General features: G+C 42.8%; 1 protein-coding gene across 8 annotated transcripts; it reads right to left on the bottom strand.

Moving 5' to 3' along the window:
- Positions 1-291: 291 nt before the first annotated feature.
- Positions 292-23,762, bottom strand: ASTE1 (asteroid homolog 1). Of its 8 annotated transcripts, none has more exons than XM_024996410.2 (7): positions 23,120-23,677; positions 22,450-22,621; positions 20,983-22,305; positions 13,799-14,009; positions 11,588-11,777; positions 868-929; positions 292-647 (listed from the first exon to the last, which is right to left on the bottom strand). In XM_024996410.2, the coding sequence occupies exons 3-6, from the start codon at positions 22,291-22,293 to the stop codon at positions 878-880; spliced, it is 1,764 nt and encodes a 587-aa protein (XP_024852178.1). In that variant the 5' UTR covers positions 22,294-22,305; positions 22,450-22,621; positions 23,120-23,677; the 3' UTR covers positions 292-647; positions 868-877. The 8 variants fall into 8 exon arrangements, with proteins under 8 accessions (XP_024852178.1, XP_010799927.2, XP_059745228.1 ...); XM_010801625.4 differs by lacking the exons at positions 292-647; positions 868-929 and adding exons at positions 945-8,269; positions 8,810-8,970 and having other exon boundaries at positions 23,120-23,676; XM_059889245.1 differs by lacking the exons at positions 292-647; positions 868-929 and adding an exon at positions 8,474-8,970 and having other exon boundaries at positions 20,983-22,052; positions 22,145-22,305.
- Positions 23,763-23,766: the final 4 nt, after the last annotated feature.

Here is a 23,766-nt window from a genome sequence, read left to right as displayed (position 1 = left end):
TACCTTGGACATGGGGTATCTCTTCACGGCTGCTCCAGCAAAGTGCAGCCGCTGCTCCTTACCTTGGACGAGGGGTATCTCCTCACTGCCACCCCTCCTGATCTTGGACGTGGGGTTGCTCCTCTCGGCTGCCGCCCCAGATTGATGAATTTTAGGTAGTTATAAATGAGTGTGTCTTCATGGTCCTTTATCATATTCATCCATATAGTTGCATAATATGACTGCATTGGAATTTATAACCATCTTTCTTCAGGGAGTAGGTCTAGATAGATAGCCCATGAATTAGAGGTGTTAAAAATTAAGAGAAACTGTTTAATATTTTCCTAACTCACCCACATAGGGCTGTTAATTTAATCTAGGGGATGACAGACCATTGCCCGCAAATTTTATTCACACACAAGTACTCACATTCACTTCCATATTGTTTACCACTGCATTCATGTTGGTCTTTCATAGAAGGTTGCCTCTGATGCAGCTGTTCACAAAGAGCAGAATAAGGCCTCTGCAGTGTGTTCAGTGGACCAGAAAGGAGGGGGCATCAATCTTCTCTATCCTCCAGTTTCTCAACAAGGTATTCTGTCTGAAATGGATGCAGCTGATACCAGATTTGCTGTCAGTGACTCCTGGGTCTCCACCAAGGTTCCTGTCTGCGGAAAAAGTCAGAGACTCAGTCTGTTCTCAGAACATCATCAACAGGAAGGACATGGCAGCTGTTACTGGTCCAGCTCATCACCAAGGCTCCCTCTTACAATGGGCTGGGGTGTTCTGTTCTGTTCTGTTGTCCCATCTGACTTATGCTTTTCAACACACACACGGCCTCCTTCCCCCCCACCCTCTCCCCCCGCCCACACACACAACCCCACTCACCTGCTCCTGTTTACCTGTCCTCATCCCCTTGGATGGACTTCCTTCTTGTCAGTTGCTTCTTCCTAACACAAACACAAAAACAGGCATCATTGTTTGAGCAGGCTGAAGTATATTATCCAAAATATACTATCAGTCCAGTCTTACACAGACTGGACTGTGTAACATATTTGCATATATGTTACAACAAAACCAACATATTTGCACAATAGATTTCTACAGTAAAGTTATGACAGGATTCCTTCGTGAATTCCCCTTGGCTATTCGACTTACCAAAAACAGCTTTGCAAAATGATTTATGATGATCATAATAGGGTGTGTTTTAAAAAAATTTGCATAAATGTGGGAGCTTACAGAGCTATAGTGCTTTGATTGGGAACTCGGATTTGTGAATGTCACCATTCCCAGGTTTCAGTACCAAAGGCCCCCTGCCCACCATTTTTGCCTCTTATTTTCCTCAGTTTTGGGGGGGTAGACAAGGGACTGTCAGAAGCTTGCTTTCTTAATGGCGTCCTTCCTAGAATCTTAACTATTACAGACAGTTCTCTGATTATAATAGTTGTTGTTCAGTTACCCAGTCATGTCCGACTCTTTCCGACCCCATGGACTGCAGCATGTCAGGCATCCCTGTCTTTCACCATCTCCCAGAGCTTGCCCAAACTCTTGCCCGTTGGGTCCGTGATGCCATTCAGCCATCTCATCCTTTGATGGCCTCTTCTTCTGCCCTCAATCTTTCCCATCATCAGGGACTTTTCCAGTGAGTTTTCTGTTCATATCAGATGACCAAAATACTGGAGCTTCAGCATCAGTCCTTCCAGTGAATATTCAGTCTTGATCTCTCTTAATATTGACTGGTTTGATCTTGCTGTCCAAGGGACTCTTGGGAGTCTTCTCTGGCACCACAATTCGAAGGCATCAGTTCTTTGGCGTTCTGCCTTCTTTATGATCCAGGTCTCACAACCATATGTGACCTCTGGGAAGACCATAGCCTTGACTATACAGACCTTTGTTGGCAGAGTAACGTGTTTGCTTTTCAACATAATGCCTAGGTTTGTCATCGCTTTCTTGCCAAGAAGTGATCATCTTCTGATTTCATGGCTGCAGTCATCACCATCCACAGTGATTCTGAAGCCCAAGAAAAGGAAATCTGTCACTACTTCTACGTTTTCCCCTTTTTGCCATGCAGTAATAGGGCCGGATGCCATGATCTTAGTTTTTTAATATTTAGTCTTAAGCCAGTTCTTTTCATTCTCCTCCTTCACTCTCATCAGGAGGCTCTTTCGTTCCTCTTGCTTTCCCATTAGACTGTATCATCTGTGTATCTGAGGTTGTTGATGTTTCTCTCACCTATCTTGATTCCAGTTTGTAGCTCATCCAGCCCAGGATTTCTCATGATGTGTTCAGCATATAGGTTAAACAAACAGGGTGACAGCAGACACCCTGTTTGTACCCCTTTCTCGATCTTGAACCAATCGGTTGATCCACAGGGGGTTCTCACTTGCTTCTTGACCTGCACATAGGTTTGTCACGAGATAGGTAAGATGATCTGGTATTCCCATCTCTTTAAGAGCGTTCCAGAGTTTGTCATGATCTACACAGACAAAGGCTTTAGCGTAGTCAATGAAACAGATGGATTTTTCTGAAATTTCCTTGCTTTTTCTACAATCCAGCAAATGTTGACAATTTGATGTCTAATTCCTCTTTCTTTTTTAAAGGATTACAATAGTACAATATACTTATTGGAGATATTTGTAAACAGAGAAGGAGGAAAACACTTCATGATAACACTCAAAGACTTTAATTTAGGCTTCTCTCTACTTAAGCACGTAAAAGCTATGTTTAACTTAACATATCTACCAGGGTGTCCCTGGTGCCTCCGTGGTAAAGAATCCACCTACTAATGCTGGAGACAGAGATTCAATCCCTGGGTTGGGAACATCCCCTGGGGAAGGAAATGGCATCCCCCTCCAGAATTCTTGCCTGGTAAATCCCATGGACAGAGGAGCCTGGTGGGTTACAGTCCTTGGGGTTGCAAAAGAGTTGGATATGACTTAGGGACTAAAAAACAGCAACAGTCCACAACAGAACCCCCAGTTCCCTCATTTTCAACTACACCCCATCGTATAGAAATACTGAATGACAGCTGAATAGGAAATCTGAAAATAAGGTTTTTTTTTTTTAATGAAAACATAAAAATGCTGTGTTGTTGTGGCAGTTTCAACAGTGATTTATAGCTGTTCTCATTGGTATGTTTATTAACTCCATTTTTTAGAGTAATACTAATATGTATTTACTCAAAGGTTTCTATAGCAGAGCAAGTTGACTTTTAAGAAGTACATTAATCCACCTATTTTGAAATAGAGCTCATCACTCTGCATCCATGACAGAATGCATTGAGACACTGCAGAGTAGACTTGTTTTTCCTGTCCACATCCTTTGCTTTATTCCATTGTTACAAGAACACAAATAAGCCAGACACAGGAAGATGGGGAAGGGGGTGATGTCTGGATACACATACAGCAGTTTTTCAAGAAGAGCAAGCACTTCAGTTAATCCTCGAAAAAGCCCTAATTATATACATCAACATGCCTGAAAAGTTTCCCCAATCTTGTATGCTAGCTCATGTGATGGTTATGTTTCAGTCTTAACAAATTATCAAAAATCCAGCATTGATACATTTTTATTGTTTAATTTTGTTTTTTGCAAAAACATTCCTAGGTATTCCTTGATCCTGATGATAGTGTGTTATATTGTACATAGAAATCTCCAAGTATCTCCTAAAGTGATAATGGGAAAATTTCTTAAAATATGTACAATTTAGGTTTTTTAATAAAAACTTTAGCTATATTAACCAAATACCTAAAATGTTATCTATACTAGTTAGGAATACGTGACTGCATGTGGGGGAATTCCCTGGTGGTCCAGTGGTTAGGCCTTGGCACTTTCACTGGTGTTGCCCGAATTCAGTCTTGGGGAACTAAGATCCCACATTGTGAGGCCAAAAAAAAAAAAGTGATTGAATGTGCATATGTAACATATGGAATTTCTCTCCCTGAACACCAAATCCAGTGAAACTAGCTGGAACAATTCTCCATGTTTTACCTCTTCATTTCTTTCACCCATTTTAACAGACTGGTACACTGCCTGGGGGCAGTCCATGCCTTTGAAATTTAAAATGCTCTTCCTCAGCAGGAAGTTCTCATCTAAGAATTATTAAAGCTGGATGGGCTTGAATTATACTATTATTCAGACCTGGAAAGAAATGCTAAAGCAGCGTATCCTGTATGGCTCAGAAAGCTGTTGCTACAAGTGGAGAGCCATCTTTTTAATAGACATCTCTCCAAAATAAAGATTATTTCATTTTAAATTGGTACAAGTACAGAATCATTTCTAGCTGCCCTGACTGAAATGCACCAGAGATAAATACTGAGTACTCCATTAACACCACACTAAGAATCCAGGCTCACTGTGTTTGGAGTCAGATACTAGTGAGAGTTTGTCCTTTCACAGAAGTGGAATTATTTCTCCTGGTCTTGCGAGTGACTGCTTGCTGGGTGCTGCTGGGTTTGTGGTGTGCAAACCAGCCAGATGGCATGTGCTAGAGAGCAGTGTTCCGTGAACTCTGGAAGCCTCACTATGTGGGAGACTGGTCTCCTTAGGGTTATGGGATAGGGTCAGGATATAACCCTTGCAGCTGCAGGAAAAGGTAACACTTGCTCCTAATTTTCTCTTGTCTCTAAACACATCCTGAAGTCTCAAATTGGGTTTAAAAACACTACAGAAAATTCCTTGATAACAAGAAAAAAGGACAGAAGCAGCAAAATGCTCACACAGGGCCTGTTCCTTCTGGTCTTTATTCATTGTTTCCTGGAGTTGAGCTTGGCTGCTGCTTCGCACTCTCCCAGCACTTCTTCACTTTCCAGTGTGGCTTCAGCCTGGCAGCTCTGCTGCTGCTGCTAAGTCACTTCAGTTGTGTCCGACTCTGTGTGACCCCAGAGACGGCAGCCCACCAGGCTCCCCTGTCCCTGGGATTCTCCAGGCAAGAACACTGGAGTGGGCTGCTATTTCCTTCTCCAGTGCATGAAAGTGAAAGTGAAGTCACTCAGTTGTGTCCAACTCCTAGCAACCCCATGGACTACAGCCTACCAGGCTCCTCCGTCCATGGGATTTGCCAGGCAAGAGTACTGGAGTGGGGTGCCACTGCCTTCTCTGGCAGCTCTGCTAAAGCTGCGCTAATGTTCTCACATTCTTGCCCTTCTCAACTCGGCCGTATTTAACAATGTTGACCTGCTTTGCCTCTGCAAGAGTCTGCCATGAGCTCTGGCAGCCACTGGTTTCACAATGCCGTATGTTTCTGCCCAGCACCCTCATTTCTCCCAGAGCCCTTGCTTTGCTCTTAGCTCTCAGGTGTGGATTTAATAATAGCTGTCACTTGTGGCATGTTTTAGAGCCACTTGTGCTAACTAAAAGTACACATCATTTTATCCCTTGGACAACAATGTGAACTATTCTGATTCCAGTTTTACAGATAGGGTGTGTGTGTATGCTCAGTCGTGTCCAACTGTTTGCAGCCCCAGGAACTGTAGCCATCAGGCTCCTCTGTCTATGGAATTTTCCAGGCTACAATACTGGAGTGGGTTGCCATTTCCTACTCCAGCAGATAGGGTAACTGAGGCATAGTCATTGGTTCATTTATTTTATGCACAAAGGAGGAAAAGATAATTGTAAGATCTTTCTAGCTTCTAAAACTAATTGGTTTGAGTTAGAAATTCAAATATGAAATTAATTTGAATTCCTTTGTCATAATTATTAAGAAAAAACTGGAAATAGAACTGCCTTATGATCCAGCAATCCCACTGCTGGGCATACACACTGAGGAAACCAGAAGGGAAAGAGACACGTGTACCCCAATGTTCATCGCAGCACTGTTTATAATAGCCAGGTCATGGAAGTAACCTAGATGCCCATCAGCAGATGAATGGATAAGAAAGCTGTGGTACATATACACAATGGAGTATTACTCAGCCATTAAAAAGAATACATTTGAATCAGTTCTAATGAGGTGGATGAAACTGGAAGCTATTATACAGAGTGAAGTAAGCCAGAAAGAAAAACACCAATACAGTATACTAACGCATATATATGGAATTTAGAAAGATGGTAACAATAACCCTGTGTACGAGACAGCAAAAGAGACACTGATGTATAGATCAGTCTTATGGACTCTGTGGGAGAGGGAGAGGGTGGGGAGATTTGGGAGAATGGCATTGAAACATGTATAATATCATGTATGAAACGAGTCGCCAGTCCAGGTTCGATGCACGATACTGGATGCTTGGGGCTGGTGCACTGGGACAACCCAGAGGGAGGGTATGGGGAGGGAGGAGGGAGGAGGGTTCAGGATGGGGAGCACAGGTATACCTGTGGCGGATTCATTTTGATGTTTGGCAAAACTAATACAATATTGTAAAGTTTAAAAATAAAAGAAAAAAAAAGAATAAATTAGTGTGAAGACAAAAAAAAAAAAAGGCCTTTAAATTTATATTTAAAGGATATATATATTCAACTTCCCACGTCCAGGTATCTCAAAAAGGACTTGTAAAAATAAAAGTTTAATCACAGCTAAACAGAGAACAACATCACATTATAGTGTTTTTCTCTCTCCAGCTTTATTCCTAAAATTTATTGATCTTAGCTGTCCAAAGTTCCTTTTTATTACTTAAATTGCTAATTGAAGACTTAACATCCCCAAAGACTCAAGTGAAATTTCAGTATCTAGAACTGAATCAGAAAGAGCAAGGTCTAAAGACTTGATTAAAAAACATAGGAAACAGGTTTTCCAAGTGGAGTATGTGACGTTCTACATATGCTCCCATCCCCACCTGTACTTCCTCCGAATCACATCTCTCTCTCTCAGCCAAGCTCAAAAGCCACGTCTGAGAATCCTCAGGTTTCGCCTCCTTGTCTTCATGGCCGATCTCTCCTGATTGTAGCCTTCAGTCTGTACTTTGCCATTTTGCATCTGATGAACTGCATCATAAAATGTTCTCATTATTTCACTGTCTCACCTCCCCTTGCAGCTTACACAAGTATGACTTTGGGGGTCAGGTACTATGTCATATTTCTTTGGTAAACCCCCTCGGATGTATTGTGGAGCACTTGTGACCTCTTGCTTAATGAACACAGGAGAAGATACATACCAGAGTAGGTAACTTTCCTGAATTCTCACAGTAAGAGTTAATGGACATTATTAGATTTTAACTTTACTGCAAGGCTAGATAGTTTCAAGTGAATGGCCCTAATTCCAACAGTGAAAGAAAGGAACCTGTTTTCTTACGTCTGCTGAAAGAAGGAAGGCTCCTTCGATTGAAAAATTCCTGTTAATGCAAGAAAAAGGTAAATGATACAGTTCAATTTTGAATTGTAGCCCTACACAATTAAATTATGTAGCCTTACACTCTTCAGTTTGGTGCCTATCAAATCAGTACACTTGCCAAAGCAGAACTGGGAAAGAATGGTTTTTCATGCAAGGTTGGTGTTTTAAAAAGCAGCACAATATTGTAAAGCACTTATCCTCTAATTAAACATTTTTTTAAAAAGCAGTGTTGATGATAAGCCAGGAAATAGGACACTGCTACTAATATAATTTCTCCACTGGCCCCCCGCTCCAAGAATCAAGGAAGAGAATTTTGATATGACAAAGATCTTATATGCTTGCATAACTCAATGAAACTATGAGCCATACTGTGTAGGGCCACCCAAGACGGATAGGTCATAGTGGAGAGTTCTGACAAAACGTGGTCCACTGGAGGAGGGAATGGCAACCCACTCCAGTATTCTTGCCATGAGAACCCCATGAACAGTACAAAAGTAACTTAAGATAGGCCTGCTCAAAAAACAGCTGAAACCACATTTAGCTGCTGATGGAATATAGCAATGAGACAGTAAAGACAGCAGAACGCCATTTGCATGAATACATAAAAAATGAAGGTTGGCGTATACTCTCAGATCTTGCCCAAATATATTCGTTCCACTTGCTTTTCTATTTTCAGTTCTTTATTTAGAACTGGCCATGTCTTCACCGTTCTGTAGGTGTTTCTAATGTTGGTAGCCTCTAGTGTGTTCCAGAGCAGTGCCTTTCAAAGTCTTGACTGCAGTCCACAGTAAGAAGCTGCACAATCCATGATATGTGTATCTGATAATTCCATTTAAAAATGCTGGCTATGACATCAAATTACTTGCACATCTCACCACCAGGATGCTGTTTCTTCTATTGTTGGGACAATTAACAGTTTCAATTTCTGTTCTAAAAGTGCTCATCAGCCCTGCCATGGGCTCTTGTCAAAGTACTTAAGAGTCTCATTTTCTGTCTGGCTGCTTCTATCTTCCAGGGCCTAGACCTTTCCTAATGAAGGAGGAAGAAGATACAGATGTAAAAAAGTTGTTTTAAATGATGATAAGTCAGCTTCAGCTTATAGGAAGTAACTGACATAGGACTTCTGTTCTTTTTGAAAAAACATAGCTTAGACTGAGTTGCTGCAATTTGAAGACTAGACTATTATTAACTTACTGAAGTGATATGTGGCAAGTACAAACATGTTTTCACATATGTTTAAGAAATACAAAAAGTTTACTTAAATCACTATCAAAAGCAGAATACAAAATACTTTGCAATTCAAAGTAGTGCAGTGTTTATCCTCTCACAGATTAATTCTAAAGAAAAAACTATCATTTTAAGGGAGGTAACACAAATTCTTGATAAGAATTATAAACTGAGTTTATTTGAGCTCTGGGGCCTCCTCGTTCTCCAAGGTCTCCACCATCAACAGCTCAAACGGATTGCTTCCTTCATGCCAACTCCTGGCGTTCAGGGTGGTTCCCACTCTGTTCTCTGACCAGCTGATACCTGATTTCTTCTGCTTTCTTCTTTTTGAATTTAATTTACCCTTTGGTAGGAATAGTTCAGCAGGGGCACAGGATCTTGTGGCACTGAACAGATGTTCGTAGAGTTGCTGGGCCTCAGGACACAAGCGCAGGAGGCTCTCCACCGAGGCCGATGTCAGTAGTTGTCGGCACAGACCATGCACCAGGCTGCCACTGTACAGTCTGCTCAGGGAAGAGGAGAGGGTATCATTACAGTCGAGGCTCCTGCGCTGGGACAGCTGTCACTAACGTGGCTTCAACAGATGCATCAAATACTGAGAACACTGCTTCTATAAAATCATTATTACTTACTCAAGGATAATCTGTTTCTTGAAAGAAGGAACTGAATTGTTACAAAGATTACTTCTTGGCTGGTAATACTTAGAACTTTTTATCTACAAAGTAAATGATGGGTGCTTGCTGGTTCTGCAACTGGCCCCAATTTGAGCAGGCCTCTTAACACTTCAAAGAAAAGGAGTTAAAATGCCTCTGATTAAACACACAGGTAGGCTGTTGAATACAAGAAAATTTAATTTCATCATTTGTGAGGTCATTGGTTCACTTGGATTAAAAACTCCACAAATACAAGCTGAGATGAACTGGAAGCCACAGATTTAATATTAATATATAACTTACTGCCAAGGTTGATTGGTACCTTAGCAACTGATGGAGAACCACCATTTATTTAGTATACATCATGACTTAAAGAGCCTTTGATGCTGAGATGCAGGAACAACTCTCCTGCTGAAATCACTATTAAGGGAACTGTTTCTGCTGTTTTGTTTTAAATAGATCTGTGGTCACTAGAGAGGATCCAGTCAAGGATGGCCAAAATTATTAAAGGAAAGGAATAAAGAATCCATAGGTCAAAGGGCAATTAATCTTATTTGGTAGAAAGTTCCAGGGTGTATTAATGTAATAGGGGCCTGGCTGGGTTAGCAGGTTTGTGTGGCAACCTGCGATTGCTGGGGGTCTGTGGGGGCAGCTGAGGCCCAGGTGCTGTCAAGCTGGCAGGCCTGATGGGCTGACATGCTGGCAGCAAGAGCTTCAGGCACTGCACTCATGAAACGGGAGAGGCAGGCACCCGGCCCTCAGCACAGGAGAGGTAGCCAGGTGGTTAGAGGTCCTACTCTGTCAACAGTCAGGGTCACACAGGGGTGCCAGGACAATGTGGGGACAGGCTGATCGCGGTGTTCTCCGAGTCCCAGGCTAAGGACTGGCTGGACAGGGTCTGGGGACCCGGTCCTGAGTGCACTGGCAGCTGAGATCTGCCTTGAGCCAGGCCTGGGTGCGAGGACCGACTGGGTGCTGGACGAGTGCTCCTGGGCAGGGGACTGGCCCACATGAGGACCCTCTGCTCTTAGCCAGAGCCTGGACCTCAGAGGATGAAAGTCAAGCCTTGGGACTTTGAACAAGTAAAATGAGGGGTAACATCGCTTTGCTTAAGGAATTAGGTGTTAAAAGCCGCAAGGAAGCAAGGAAACAGAATTTAATGCCTCTCCTTCCCTTTCTCAAAACAGAGAATAACAACTGTTTTGTTACAAGTGTACAGGAATATCAGGACCTGACCAAGAACAAAGGATCTGACATCAAGAAGTTTGCAACAACTAACCATGCCCTCCCTTACTTTTCCTATAAAAGGGCTTTGCTGAAAGCTTTTGGGGTAATTTTCGGTTTTTAAGGCACAAGCCACCCATCTCCTTGCATGGCCCTGCAATAAACCCTTCTCTGCTCCAAATTGCAATATTCTGGTGGTGTTTGGCCTCACTGAGTGTCCGGCACTTACCTTCAGTAACATTAACAACAGTATTTACTGCTAGGAAGCTTTGAACTTGAAACATTTCAAGTCATACCAGTACACATGAAATGCCTCCATATAAAACTAATTTATTCAATAAATATGTGAGTACTTTACTGAATGCGAGGCTCTGGGGCTACAGCAAACAAGTCCTTAGCCCTCCCAGGGCTTATAATCAAGTGCAGAGATATATGTAACTGCAAGTCTATTTTCTAACCATCTCCCTTTTATCTTTCTCACTCACTCCCTCAAATATACAAATCACTCAGATGGCCACTCTGTTGATCCTACCACCCTTTTCACTGGCCCACACCCTACTGCTAGCCTTTCCTTACACATTTTACACTCCACAGCCAAACATTAACTCACGTCCTAGCATGCAGGCTGTCTCTCCCTTCATATTTGTCTGGCAAAACAAAAGCCCCAGACAAACAAAAAATCAACATAAGCATCTAATAGTCACATCACTAAAAACTCTGTGACAACAGACTTTTTAGATGTTTTGCTCACTACACCCTAGCACAGAGTAAATATTTACCATCTGAATGAATGAATGAATAATAATATGCCAAGTGGTAAGAAATGCAAGTACAAAGACACAGAAGAGCAGCAGGACTACAGAGGCTAGAAGTAGAGAATATTTCAGTAAGATCATCAGAAAAAGCCTTCATACTGTGATATCTGAAAGAAATGAGGGGAAGAGTTATACTCTATCAACAACTGCCTCTTACCTTTAAGGAATTGATTTTTTTTTTGTAATTTGGAAAGCTTTAAAAAAAAATCATGGAAACTTTCTTCGGAAATATGGAAATAATTTAATATTTTTTAAACTTAGCATTATAGTTCTTCAGGTCTAACAATTATTAGACCTGAATTATTAGACTTGAACAATTCAAGACCAATTATACTAAATTTGGTTTCGTTAAAAAACCTTCTTTGCTTTAAATGTAAATAGAACTTTGACCTGCGGCCACCTGAACCGGCTTCCTGGTAGTTACTTACCGAGTTAGGTCTGGCTCCGGAAGAGGCGTGGACAGCAGTTGGTTGAGATACAGCCCCATCTGCAGGCAACACTGCCACTGACAGAAGACGTGAGCGGTGTCCAGGTCCAGCCGTGTGCCCGGAGGTGCCTTCACTCTCTGCAGCTCTGCATACAGCGTCTCAGCTCCACCGCCCCGCCCAGCTTTCTCCTCTAGATAAGAGACACAGCCAAAGGGCAGTATTTCCAAAAACACTGTATCATCTTGTAGTATTTTTCCATATATAAAACTTCACATTCCATAAAGAAAAAAACTAGTTTAAATAACCAAAATGCTTTTCTTTTCTGGCTCTTAGCTATTTTCATGTCAGTGTAAAAGCCTTTCGACATATAAACTGAAATATTTATACTGAGATGCCTTTTTAGTGACAACCTAAGTTTATTCAACCCCAAATTCTTTACTTTTCCTTAGAATAATATCTCTTCCTCTGATCTACTACCTGACCTTAAACACATCTGCATTTGAACTCTCCAAACCCTAAATCTGTCTCTGAAAAATACCAATTACTATGAAAAATTCCATTCTCTTTACTATTCTCTTTTGCTAAATTTCCTCAAAGAACAGTCGTGTGTTCAAAACACGCTTTAACTTCTGTTTTATGGGGAAAAAACAAAAGCAAGACTCTCAGAAAATCTGGCAAGTCATCCACCTGCTCAGTGTTGAAGGAAAAGCAGCAACCACCCCAGGAGACCTGCCTGTACCCAGGTCCACATGCAGCCTGCCTTCCAGACCAACTTGGAAGGAAGGAAAAGGAGGCCCACCTTTTACCAATGAGCGAGCACCAAGGCACTGAGACTGCCTGGGTGGGGGTGGGGGTCCACATTCCTAAAAGAAAACAAACAGACCCTTGACATGCCCCTTCTTTTGGACTCAGGTAAAAACCTAATAGGCTGGTGCTCTGACAATCTTCTTAAACTATGTTTATATTCAGTGAGGGGAAACACCCTAATTTCTGTCCTAATTGGTAGCAGGCTGGAACTTACTTGCTTACAATAGTCTCTTCTGACAGAGGCTCTCACACTCTGGGGTGTCCTGGAGTCTCTGTTGGCTCATTGTTTCATGAACTTAATTTAAGCAGCAAATGTCAGAGTAGCGCTGTCCAGAACTTCCTGCAATGATGGGAATGTTGTCCAGTACAGCAGCCTCTAGCCATTTGTGGCTCCGGGGCATTTGAAATGTGAGTTCATTGAGAAGCTGAATGTTCAACTTTAAACAGCCACATGTGGCTCACAGCTATCATGTTAGATAGTGCTGTTCTAGAGTGTGACAACTGTTATACATGTTGGATAAAGCTCATAATCCTGTACAAAGGGTAATTTCATTAGAGGACTGACAGGCTCCAATGCTTCAATATTTTATTTCACCTGGTGTTTAAATGAAGATGCTGCTGCGTCGCTTCAGTCGTGTCCGACTCTGTGCGACCCCATAGACGGCAGCCCACCAGGCTTCCCGTCCCTGGGATTCTCCAGGCAAGAACACTGGAGTGGGTTGCCATTTCCTTCTCCAATGCATGAACGTGAAAAGTGAAAGTGAAGTCGCTCAGTTGTGTCCGACTCTTAGCGTCCCCATGGACTGCAGCCTTCCAGGCTCCTCCATCCATGGGATTTTCCAGGCAAGAGTACTGGAGTGGGGTGCCATTGCCTTCTCCGAAATGAAGATGAGAGTACCTCAAAGTGTATTTCTCTAATAGAAAGAGAAATCACTATTTCTACCATCATTAACTTACATACTAACAGAAACTTGCAGTGGAGAAAACAAAAAACAGCAGCACAAGCATTCACATTTACTGTTATTGTAGGTGTTCAGAAGTTCCACTAATGGGCAATTGGACGTAAGTCTCCAGGGCAGATGCTGCTGCTGCACTGAAGAGAGGGACAGGGAACACAGAGAAAAAAATGCACATGAAAATCGTGCTTTCAAGACTCAGCCTCAGGTGCCGTGGGGCAGGTGCGTGAGACAGCATCAGCACATCTTCACCGCTGTGCCCTTGGGGTCAGGGCACACGTGGTGCTCAGAAACATTGATCAAGGAATCAGAGCTGTCTGGGTGCCCCACTTCTAAGTTCTGATACAACTGATGGAAGTAAATAATCTGGGAACTTTTGTTTGTTTCAACTGTTGATTACATGCACGTAGCTCATGAAGACATACTCCTGGAACATGCAGGCACCTACCAGGGCTGCTGGCCATGGCACGCAAGGGCCCCAGCAGCATCCCCAGCAGCAGGGCCTGGAGGTGATGCAGCTTCAGCGTGGCCTCTGCGTGCTGTACCCAGTAGCAGCTGACAGCGACAGGCAACTTCAGCGCGGCAGGGACTGGGTCCAGGAGGCTCTGTTTCACCTTCAGCGTTTCTAACAGAAGCATCTGCCGGCTAGCCAAGGAGAGCTGGAAATACACACCAGACATTCTGCAAGTTACTTTGGGGAATGTCTTTTTTTTTTTCTAGTATGAAGACACTTTCATGCAAATGAAACCAGGTCAGTTTTTTATCTTTCTGTGGAAAAAAATGAGCCCCACTTAGAACATTTAGAACCTTCGTGAGGGCTGGCATAAGTTTGGTGACCGGCTGGACGTGCTGTGGTCCTTTTTTGCATCAGTCCGTGCCCTGGTCCACAACCCGTGTGGGCTGCTGGTTATCCTCAGTGTGCCTCTCACCCGGGAAGCTAGTGAAAACAATCCTCAGGCCCCATCCCTTAAAACTGATTCAGTAAATCTGAGGGGAGCCCAGAAATCTGCATTTTAACACTTCTGCTTTAAGAAACAAAGATCTACATTCAACCCTACCCTTCCTGCCAGTGACTGTGCCGGCCCCGGCCTCCATGAGGGCATCACTGACCACCTCCAGAAGGCAGACTGGGACAACATGCACCCTCTGCAGCATCCCACACAGCCTCTGTTTGTCTGGGTCCTGACTCAAATGTATGTCTTACTGTTTTCTTTCACAAGAGAATTGCCCCAGGATGGCCACTTCTAGTGGCGGGTATATTCCAGGGGAACAGGAATATTTACGGACTGCCTGCATCGTGCTAGTAACTCACCACACCAACTTTTACTCCAGGTTTCACATAAAGAAAGTAATAAGCTATGAGAGCTTCAGGCTCTGGTTGAAATAATTTTAACTTAATGAATATCTTTTCTTCTTTCTTTTCGATTTTTATTCTTTTTTAATTGAAGAATAGTTTTCTTAAGATTTAAGAAACATAAGGGACAGGTCACAGAGTTTCACAGAAAAGGAAATTAGGTCTATTAGAAGAGCACCTCAGGGTGACTTCACCATCAAACTCTGAGAGGAAAAATAATAGTTTGTATTTGTGGTGTCTGCACAAAGCCAGAAAAGACTTCCTTCTTAATTTTCTGGAAAGATGAGACTGCCTGGCACATTTCTCGGCATGTAACACCTCGCAACAGCTGAAAATGGAGCTGTGACCTTGAAGTAAAACACATTGTAACTGACAACACAGTTTCACTGTCAATGTATGACAGCTTTTAATACAATGATTTATAGGTACTGGTTTTAATAACCAGATACTCTGATGAACTTTTTAAAATTAGAAATACACAAAGTGGTTTACAGCAGTCACCCACCCCTTTGGGAAGTAGCATTAATTACTTAAATTTAAATATATTCCTCATAATCTCCTAAGCTGATAAAAGGACATACCAAGCAAAGCTAAGAAAACACATGAATTCTTTTCTGACATAATGCTTAAATTATTGAATTCTCTAGCCAAGTTACAACTTTTATAAACCAAGCAGAGTCTGGCCTTTGACTTCAGACAGGTTCTCCCTTCACTAACTCTGCAGCCGTGAGCAAGTTTCTGAGCTTTTCTACAGTCAGGTCTGATCATCTGTATAATGGACACTAGTATGAGTTACACAAGATGTTTCGTAAGACTCACTCATCCATGTTCCCTTCCCAAAGGGGAACTGCTCTGCTCACAGCCCTTAAATCTAGTGAGGGTTCATCCCACTTTGACAAATCTGCAGAAGAAGCTGCCACAGAGGCAGAGGAGAGAGGCTGGTCTTGGCACACTGCCTTACTCTCCAAGAACGACCCCTTCCATCTCTCCTTACGGATAGCCTCTTGAGGGTTCACTTGAATGGTGCTCTGTCCACCGCAAGTAACACAGTGAAAATGGAAACTCTATCCTATGTGGTTACTGTGGGAACTAAATAAGAGATTATAAAGTTTCTATTACAAGAGCTGGCACAGAGCAGATGAAGTATTATTATTTTTTAAACTAAAAAAAAAATATTTATTTGGCTGCATCGAGTCTCAGCTGTGGCATGCAGGCTTAACTGCAGCATGTGGAATCTTCCCAGACCATAGATCAAACCTGCATCCCTTGCACTGCAAGGCGGATTGCCTACCACTGGGCCACCAGGTAAATCCCAGGTGAAGTACTATTGCCACATCATGTTAAGCAAACGAAATAAACACATACTATCACAAAGTTTCCATATGTGAACTTCACATCTCTGGAATCACATCTGCACCGATACCCTTTAGAATTACCGTGGGCTAATCAGAGCTAACAGCATGAATTAGAATACAAAATTGACTGTGCCAATGGAAACCCAAATGACATCTGCAGATACAACTAAGATCTCACCTCACTTTGAATACAGGTACATACTTGTCACCTCCACTGAGCCAGGAGTATTATCACACTGTACTCATTATCTCAACTTGATTTTCAGGCAGGAAAAGTGTCCCAACCCCTGTGTCATACCATACACACACACAAATATCAGTTCCAGATAGATTTCAGATCTAAATGTGAAAGGCAAAAATTTTTTTCATGACTTTGGAGCAGGCAATAAGTAGGTTACAGAAGTGATAGGCATAAATAATGAAATTTTAGAGTGTATTAAGAACTTCTGTTCATGAAAACATACTTGAGTGAAAAGACAATCCACAGCATACCCCCCACAATGCATGTTATTTGATAAAGGACCTGTATATAGGAATAAACCAAAAAACAGGAATACGGGAAAAGACTGAATAGAAGCTTAACAGAATATGCACATGGCCAATGAACACATGAAAAGGTGTTCAAATAAAGTCATCAGAGAAATGCAAATTAAGACCCATCAAATTGGCTAAAATGATGGCAACCATAATAGCTAAAATGTTTTAAAAGGATAGAAGACACCAAGTAAGGGTAACGGTGTAGTCAGAGGAATGCCCATAAACTGCTGTGGGAATATTTACTGGTGAAACCACTGTACAAGAGCACTCGGCAGTCTCCTAGGAGGAATGTATGTGTGTCTTATGTCCCAGCTACTACTCTCCTAGTTGACGTATAACCAGGAATGGAGTAGCTGGGACATATGACAACGTGCAACTGTCACGTTCTGTTGAAATGTGACCATATGTTTACTAAATGCTGTACACTCAGATGTTCATAGCACTATTCCTAACAGCCTAAACTGCAAACTGCCCAAATGCCCATCAGCTATTTAAAAAAAAAAAACAGCTGGAAAAATCAATTGTGGCATATTCCCTCAATGTAAAAATACACAGCAATGAGAAATGAATGATCTGCAACTACACACAGTGATATGAATGAATCTCATTAATCTCATGAACATCATGTTGAATAAGACAGATGATTTATAAAGTGTAAAAAGTAACTATTCAGTGTTGTTAGAGATGAAGACAATGATCACAAGAGGTGAGGGAGAGAGTGACTGCAGCCACACGGGGCAAGCAGGGGTGCTGATAATGAGTCTTTACCTGGGTTCTCCTTATGTGCAACTGTCAAGCTGGTCAGAACTCATCAAGGTATAAATTATCTGTGCACTCTGCTATGTGGACACACGCAGGGAAGGATGAAGGGCAAAGCGGCAAAGGAAATATTTAGGGCTGATGGATGCACTCATTAGCTTAACTGTAGGATGGATTCACGGATGTAAATGTACATCGAAACTCATCAGAGTATGCACACTTAAAACAGACATTTCATTGTACATCAGTTACTTCTCAATAAAGCCATAGATTAAAAAAAAAAAAAAGGCCTCCAACATTGCACCATTTATGTTGTGAGTAGAAATGTAATTTCAGCAACACATCCTTTAGAATGTTGCTGTTGGAGGATAGAGGGAATGAGAAGGCATCTTGAGACTGAAAAATGAGGCATGTGGCTCCATATAATCAATGGATTGGTTTATTATCAGGTAACTCACTCAGGGTGGGATCAGGATCTGGTGGACAACAATCGATCAGAAGCATTTGCAGGGGCCATTGGGACAATTTATAGTTAACCTGGGGGTGGGTGCTTGGAAACAGGGTATACATTCCTAAGTCAAAATTCGTGAATGGGTAACTGGTCTCATGGACATAGTCAGACTGCTTCAGAAAAGATTTCCATTGTTTGTGACTAGCAGAGCATAGAGGCCACAGGGTCCTAATGATTATTAAAAAGTCTCTATTAACCATAGAGCCCTTATGACAGAGGAGTGACTGATGGCCCTCAAGTACACTCCTGGGAAGGGTCAGCAGAAGAACAGGAAGAGCTATAAGGATTCAGGACACCATCAGTCATGCTAACAGCCACACTTATTTTTTATTGGTATGGGTAAAGTTTTAATAAATCCCTGTTTGGAATCTGACCTATGCTCAGCTCTAGTCAGTTGTGCTACTTAACATGATAAGAATGTCTCTCATGTAGACTTAAATGATAAATGAATTATACACACCAGATGTGAATGTCCAATCTTGGGCTTCCCTGAGCATGGTGACTTGTAATCAGGCATGTCCCTTGCAGGGACCTCAGAAGTTATGTATGTGGAATTGTTACAAGAAAGATTAGATCCTGTGGGGAAGCAGACCAATGGGACTTTTTCCTTCTTTAACTGAGACATAATTCCCATGTCATAAAATTCACCCCTTTAAAATGGTTTTAGTTTATTCGCGCCATGCCATGCATTCAAAGAGGAGAGTGAAAAAGTTGGCTTTAAAACTCAACATTCAGAAAACTAAGATCATGGCATCTGGTCCCATCACTTCATGGCAAATAGATGGGGAAACAGTGGAAACAGTGACAGACTTTATTTTTTGGGGCTCCAAAATCACTGCAGATGGTGACTACAGCCATGAAATTAAAAGACGCTTGCTCCTTGGAAGAAAAGCTATGACCAACCTAGATAGCATATTAAAAAGCAGAGACATTACTTAGCCAACAAAGATCCGTCTAATGAAGGCTATGGTTTTTCCAGTGGTCATGAATGGATGTGAAAATTGGACCGTAAAGAAAGCTGAGCGCTGAAGAATTGATGCTTTTGAACTGTGGTGTTGGGAGAAGACTCTTGAGAGTCCCTTGGGCTGCAAGGAGATCCAACCAGTCAATCCTAAAGGAAATCAATCCTGAATATTCATTGGAAGGACTGATGCTGAAGCTGAAACTCCAATCCTTTGGCCACCTGATGTGAAGAACTGACTCACTTGAAAAGACCCTGATGCTGGGAAAGATTGAAGGTGGGAGGAGAAGGGAACAACAGAGGATGAGATGATTGGATGGCATCACTGGCTCAATGGACATGAGTTTGATTAAACTCCGGGAGCTGGTGATGGACAGGGAGGCCTGGCATGCTGCAGTCCATGGAGTCGCAAAGTCGGACATGACTGAGTGACTGAATTGAACTGAACGAATGCCTGTGCTGTGCCATGCCATGCTAACTCACTTCAGTCATGTCTGACTCTTTGTGACTCTATGGACATAGCCTGCCAGGCTCCTCTGTCCATGGGATTGTCCAAGCAAGAATACTGGAGTGGGTTGCCATGCCCTCTTCCAGGGACTCTTCCTGACCCAGGGATCGAATCTGGGTCTCTTAAGCCTTTTGCACTGGCAGATGGGTTCTTTACCACTAGAAATAAGCACGTGCAACCATCACTAATTCCTGAACATTTCATCACCCCAGAAAGAAAACTTTTCCTATTAGCAGTCATTCCTCATTGCCAAGAAGGCTCCTGGACCTACTGATGTGAATCCTATTCATCCTGCCTGAGCTGTTACCAATGGGGAGGCTAAAAGGGCTAGTTCCTGGTCACCTGTGTAGACATTCTGGGATGAATGATTTTTGGTTGAAGATGCTGTTCTGCCAAATATACGATGTTCAGCAACATACTTGGCCTCTCCTAACTAGATGGCAGTAGCAACAGGCCTCTTCCCCAAGTACTACCAATCAAGTGTCCCCTGACATCGCCAAGTGTCCCCTGGGGGCAAAATCACCTGCCATGGAGAATCAATGGTATATAATCTTGGGAGGACTCCAGCTCCTGATTCAGCATCCAGGGATGCTGTCCTGAGGTCCTATATCCTGGAGCTGATGGGCACTTGGAGTGGCCTGGGAGACTCCTGAGTCTGAATACTGAGTTGGATCTAATGAGCTTAGTTGCTCAGTCATGTCTGACTCTGTGCGACCCCATGGACTGTAGCCAGCCAGGCTTCTCTGTCCATGGGGTTCTCCAGGCAAGAATACTGGAGTGGGTGGCCATTCCCTTCTCCATGGGATTTTCCCAACCCAAAATCAAACCCACATCTCCTGCATTGTAGGCAGATTCTTTACCCTCTGAGCCACCAGGGATCCAACCCCCACCCCTACCCCCACTCCCACAAATAAGTATTGCAATTGGAATTGTGATTTTATCTGCATTTAATTTGTAAATATAAGCAGCTTCATATCTATTTGTAGTTTTTAATATATATATGTAATATTACTAAAAAACAAAGTAAATACTGGGATCCAAGAGACTTTTTTTTAACTTGAAAAGGGGGTTGGCCTGCTATTCAGGTTTAAGCAACAATGAGTTAGGTTAAAACTCATGTTTTCAGTATCAAACTAAGCAGATCATCCTGATGCCATAAACCTCAAGTCTAAAAAAAAGTTCTCATCAATAAACATGAAAAACTAGGCCCAAGCATCAGTATCAATTTTGTTAATTGCAATTCAGTGTAGTCTGAGATATTCGTTATGCCTTTGGTCAAGGCCTGAAGGCAAACTTTCCATTTTGTGCAGCTCAGAATTTTTTTCCCTTTCATTTTTAGTCACTAACTCCATTCTATTACTAGCTAGTTAACAACACACCAGTAGTAATAACCACAAAGATAACACATGCTACTGAAGTACAGTGGAAATGGTAAATTTGGCACTAAAGGATCTAGGTTTGAGGCCTAACATGGATAACTCACTGGCTGATGATTCACATACTTTACTTAGAGTTCTAGTTTTCTCAGCTACGAAATAGAGGCAATATAGCAACCGACCTCAGCTTGTTATATTGAGAGTTAATACACATGAATGCACTTTATAATCTGTAATTTACAGAAATTGCAGTGGTATTACAAACACTTACCTCAGTCAATTTGCTTAAGTCAGAATGATCCTTGGGTAGTTCTACTGCATTAACAATTGATGTTTTGATATTTTTATTAATCCTTTCTACTTCGCTGAAAGTTGGAGGCTGAGGAGGCAGTGCATCCCAGGCCACATTACGTACATGTGGAAGAGCATTCACGAGGAGCCCATAGATGACTTGCCGGATGGGCAGAGAGATTCTGTGGGCGTTTGGTCGCTGCATGTTTTCCACCTGTGTGTGGAGAATGGTCCGTCTCAGCACCAGAGCATCACTGATGAAAGGGGACAGTTGGCCCCTGGCTAAGGCCGCAAGCACCCATGGTGGTAAACCGGGATTCCAGGTGTCTGGGCAGGTGTAAGCACCATGCTGGAAGAAGTCCTGAAGCCTTCCCTGGGCCTGCACGTACTCCTCCATGGATCTGCACAGAAGTTCCTTCACGGTTCCTCGTCTCTTTTTGGGGAGATGGTTCAGAACGCTGTCTAATGCTTCAGTAGGGTCAGCGAAACGAGACAACCAATTTAGAAGTCCCAGCACTCGGTGATGTCTCCTACCCTTAGAATTGGCAGCCCCAAGAGGGAATCGTACTTTACTCAAGAACGTCTCCATGACAGGCAGATTAACGTGGTCATTTCCACAGAGCACCGCGAAAAGAGGCAGCAGCGTTTTGTTCATAATGCCAAAGTGACAGCACAGCGCATCGAGGAAAAAGCACTTGGCAGGGATGTAGCGGTCTCGTGTGCCCTTGATGGTGTTCACATTTCTCCACTGAAAGCCATTCAATGGGCAAAACCCACTTTTCAGATCAAAAATGCAAAAGTCACTATCAGATGATAAGACGGGGCAATTCCAGTGATTAGCAAGGGTCATAATGTCCCGATCTGCTTCCGAAAAGCACTGGACGAAACATACCTGCAGCTTGGTCAGAACCTGTATGAACACCTCTCGGATGAGTAAGGGGCACACATACCCACCCCCTCCAACAGAAAGGGAATGGGCCATCTGGATCTTCTCCCTAGCTCGATCCTTTAAAGTGTTAAGCTTCTTATCTGAAATGTCACATCCTCCATCTAAGACAACATATGGACAGATTTTACAAGCAAATAGTGATTCAAAGAATTTTTGTACAACATCTGTAAAAGAATCATAGTCCCCTCCATACCGCAGCTCCAAGTTTGAACTGAAGTAAAGCCGGTGGAAGAGGGCATAACCGTCAATGATAATTTTTGTGTCTCGCAACTTAACATCAGTGAAGAACTCATTACTATGATCTTCTACAAAACTCATTAGACCTCGGATACCCATGATCATCTGAAGAATTGCCTGTTTAAAACAAGAGAACACATTTTTAATTGATGTCACAGATGGGGAACAAAGTAACTGTTTTCAGCACCATCAAATGAACAGCAAAGGTTATGAAGAAATCTTTAAATAGAACACATTAGGTGTTAGCACCTTAGTTCTTACCTAGATTCTGAGCCAACACCACCTAGCTGAGTTCTTTTTCATTCTCTCTCGCTTTCCCCAAGTGTTACAAGGCACAAATTCAATGGTTTCGTGGAATCTGCTCTTTGGACATGGATAGAGGCTGCTGACGTACAGAACTTCTGCAGACTTTAATATTGAGATAGTCATCATCCTACAACACAGAATATTTGTTTTGTGGGGTCAAAGTAAAAAATCCTAAGCTATAAAAATGATAACCTCGATCACTTAATATATCAGAAAACATAGGCTTCAGTTAACTAGTGTTCAGGGTCCCTGATATGGATCCAGTTTTTCTATTTTGATAATCAGTGTTTGAGAATTTCTTTGAGGCCTTGGCTCTAGGGCCTGTCTTAATTAGCATAGTTCCAAGTTTCAAGCCGGGAGGAACTGAATTCTCCAGTTTCACTCTAACAAGGGACTCTTCTCATCTGTCTCTGCATATCTGCCAGATTACTGAACATATCCTTCCCCAACCAGCTAAGTTCCAGGATAAGAATTGCTAGTTTCTCCTTTGCCCTCAGGCTCCAATATGGCTCAGCAATGCACGGTTACTAATGCTGTGTTTATTTAAAACTGTGAGATTTTGTCAAACATGGATCCTTTCTTTTGCATTAGTTTTGATTTTTAAAGAAACTGTGTTAGAATTTACCTTGATTACAGAGTTTTTGGGCTTCCTCTTGCATTCAGTGCCCAACTCACTTCACCTCAATATTGGCCCTGTGTGTCTCAACACCTTACCCTGTAGGGTACCTACTTCTCTGCAAGTCTCTCTTCTAAAGCAAATGAAAGTAGAGACCACATCAACTCATCCCAGGCTAGTTACAGCATCTTGCAGAGTAGATGTTCAACAAATTAGTGCTGGATAGGAGGGCGCACAAAAGGTCTGCTCCAAGTCCTCAAACACGGGCCTTCACACCCTGTCCCCACGCCGGCAGCGGCCACCTGCTTGGTCCTTTGGGAGGACCCTCGGGACCACGGCGAGAACTGGAGGACCAAGCAACTGAGCCAGACCTCCCAAGCGGAATCGGAAGTCTCCGCGTTTGACGTCACGGAGACCCCGGTTACCGGAAGTCAGTGGCGCAGACTCCGCAGGGTGTGAGGGGTCCACAGGCCTCGCACGAGGTCATTCAGGAAGCACCCTCCGAATGGCTGCCTTTAAGCTAGGGTAGCAAGGCCGCAGGACGGGCCGCCTTTTCCCCGCCCACCTGGGTCTGCGCACACTTCCGCTTAAATGACCCTCTTAGGGGCCGCCTCCGCGACTTCCCGGTATGCCCCGCGCCTGCTTCCTGGCAACGG

The sequence above is a fragment of the Bos taurus genome, chromosome 1, assembly GCF_002263795.3.
Source record: "Bos taurus isolate L1 Dominette 01449 registration number 42190680 breed Hereford chromosome 1, ARS-UCD2.0, whole genome shotgun sequence".
Lineage (NCBI taxonomy): Eukaryota > Metazoa > Chordata > Mammalia > Artiodactyla > Bovidae > Bos > Bos taurus.
This window is presented reverse-complemented; position numbering and strand designations above follow the sequence as displayed.

Coding starts and splice junctions, on each gene's coding strand:
- ASTE1 (XM_005201982.5), bottom strand. CDS start 22,293: ATGATCATGGGTATCCGAGGTCTAATGAGTTTTGTAGAAGATCATAGT. Junction 14,010..20,982: donor ACTTAAGCAAATTGACTGAG/GTAAGTGTTTGT, acceptor GTGTATTTCCAG/CTCTCCTTGGCTAGCCGGCA. Junction 11,778..13,798: donor TGCCATGGCCAGCAGCCCTG/GTAGGTGCCTGC, acceptor TCTCTTATCTAG/AGGAGAAAGCTGGGCGGGGC.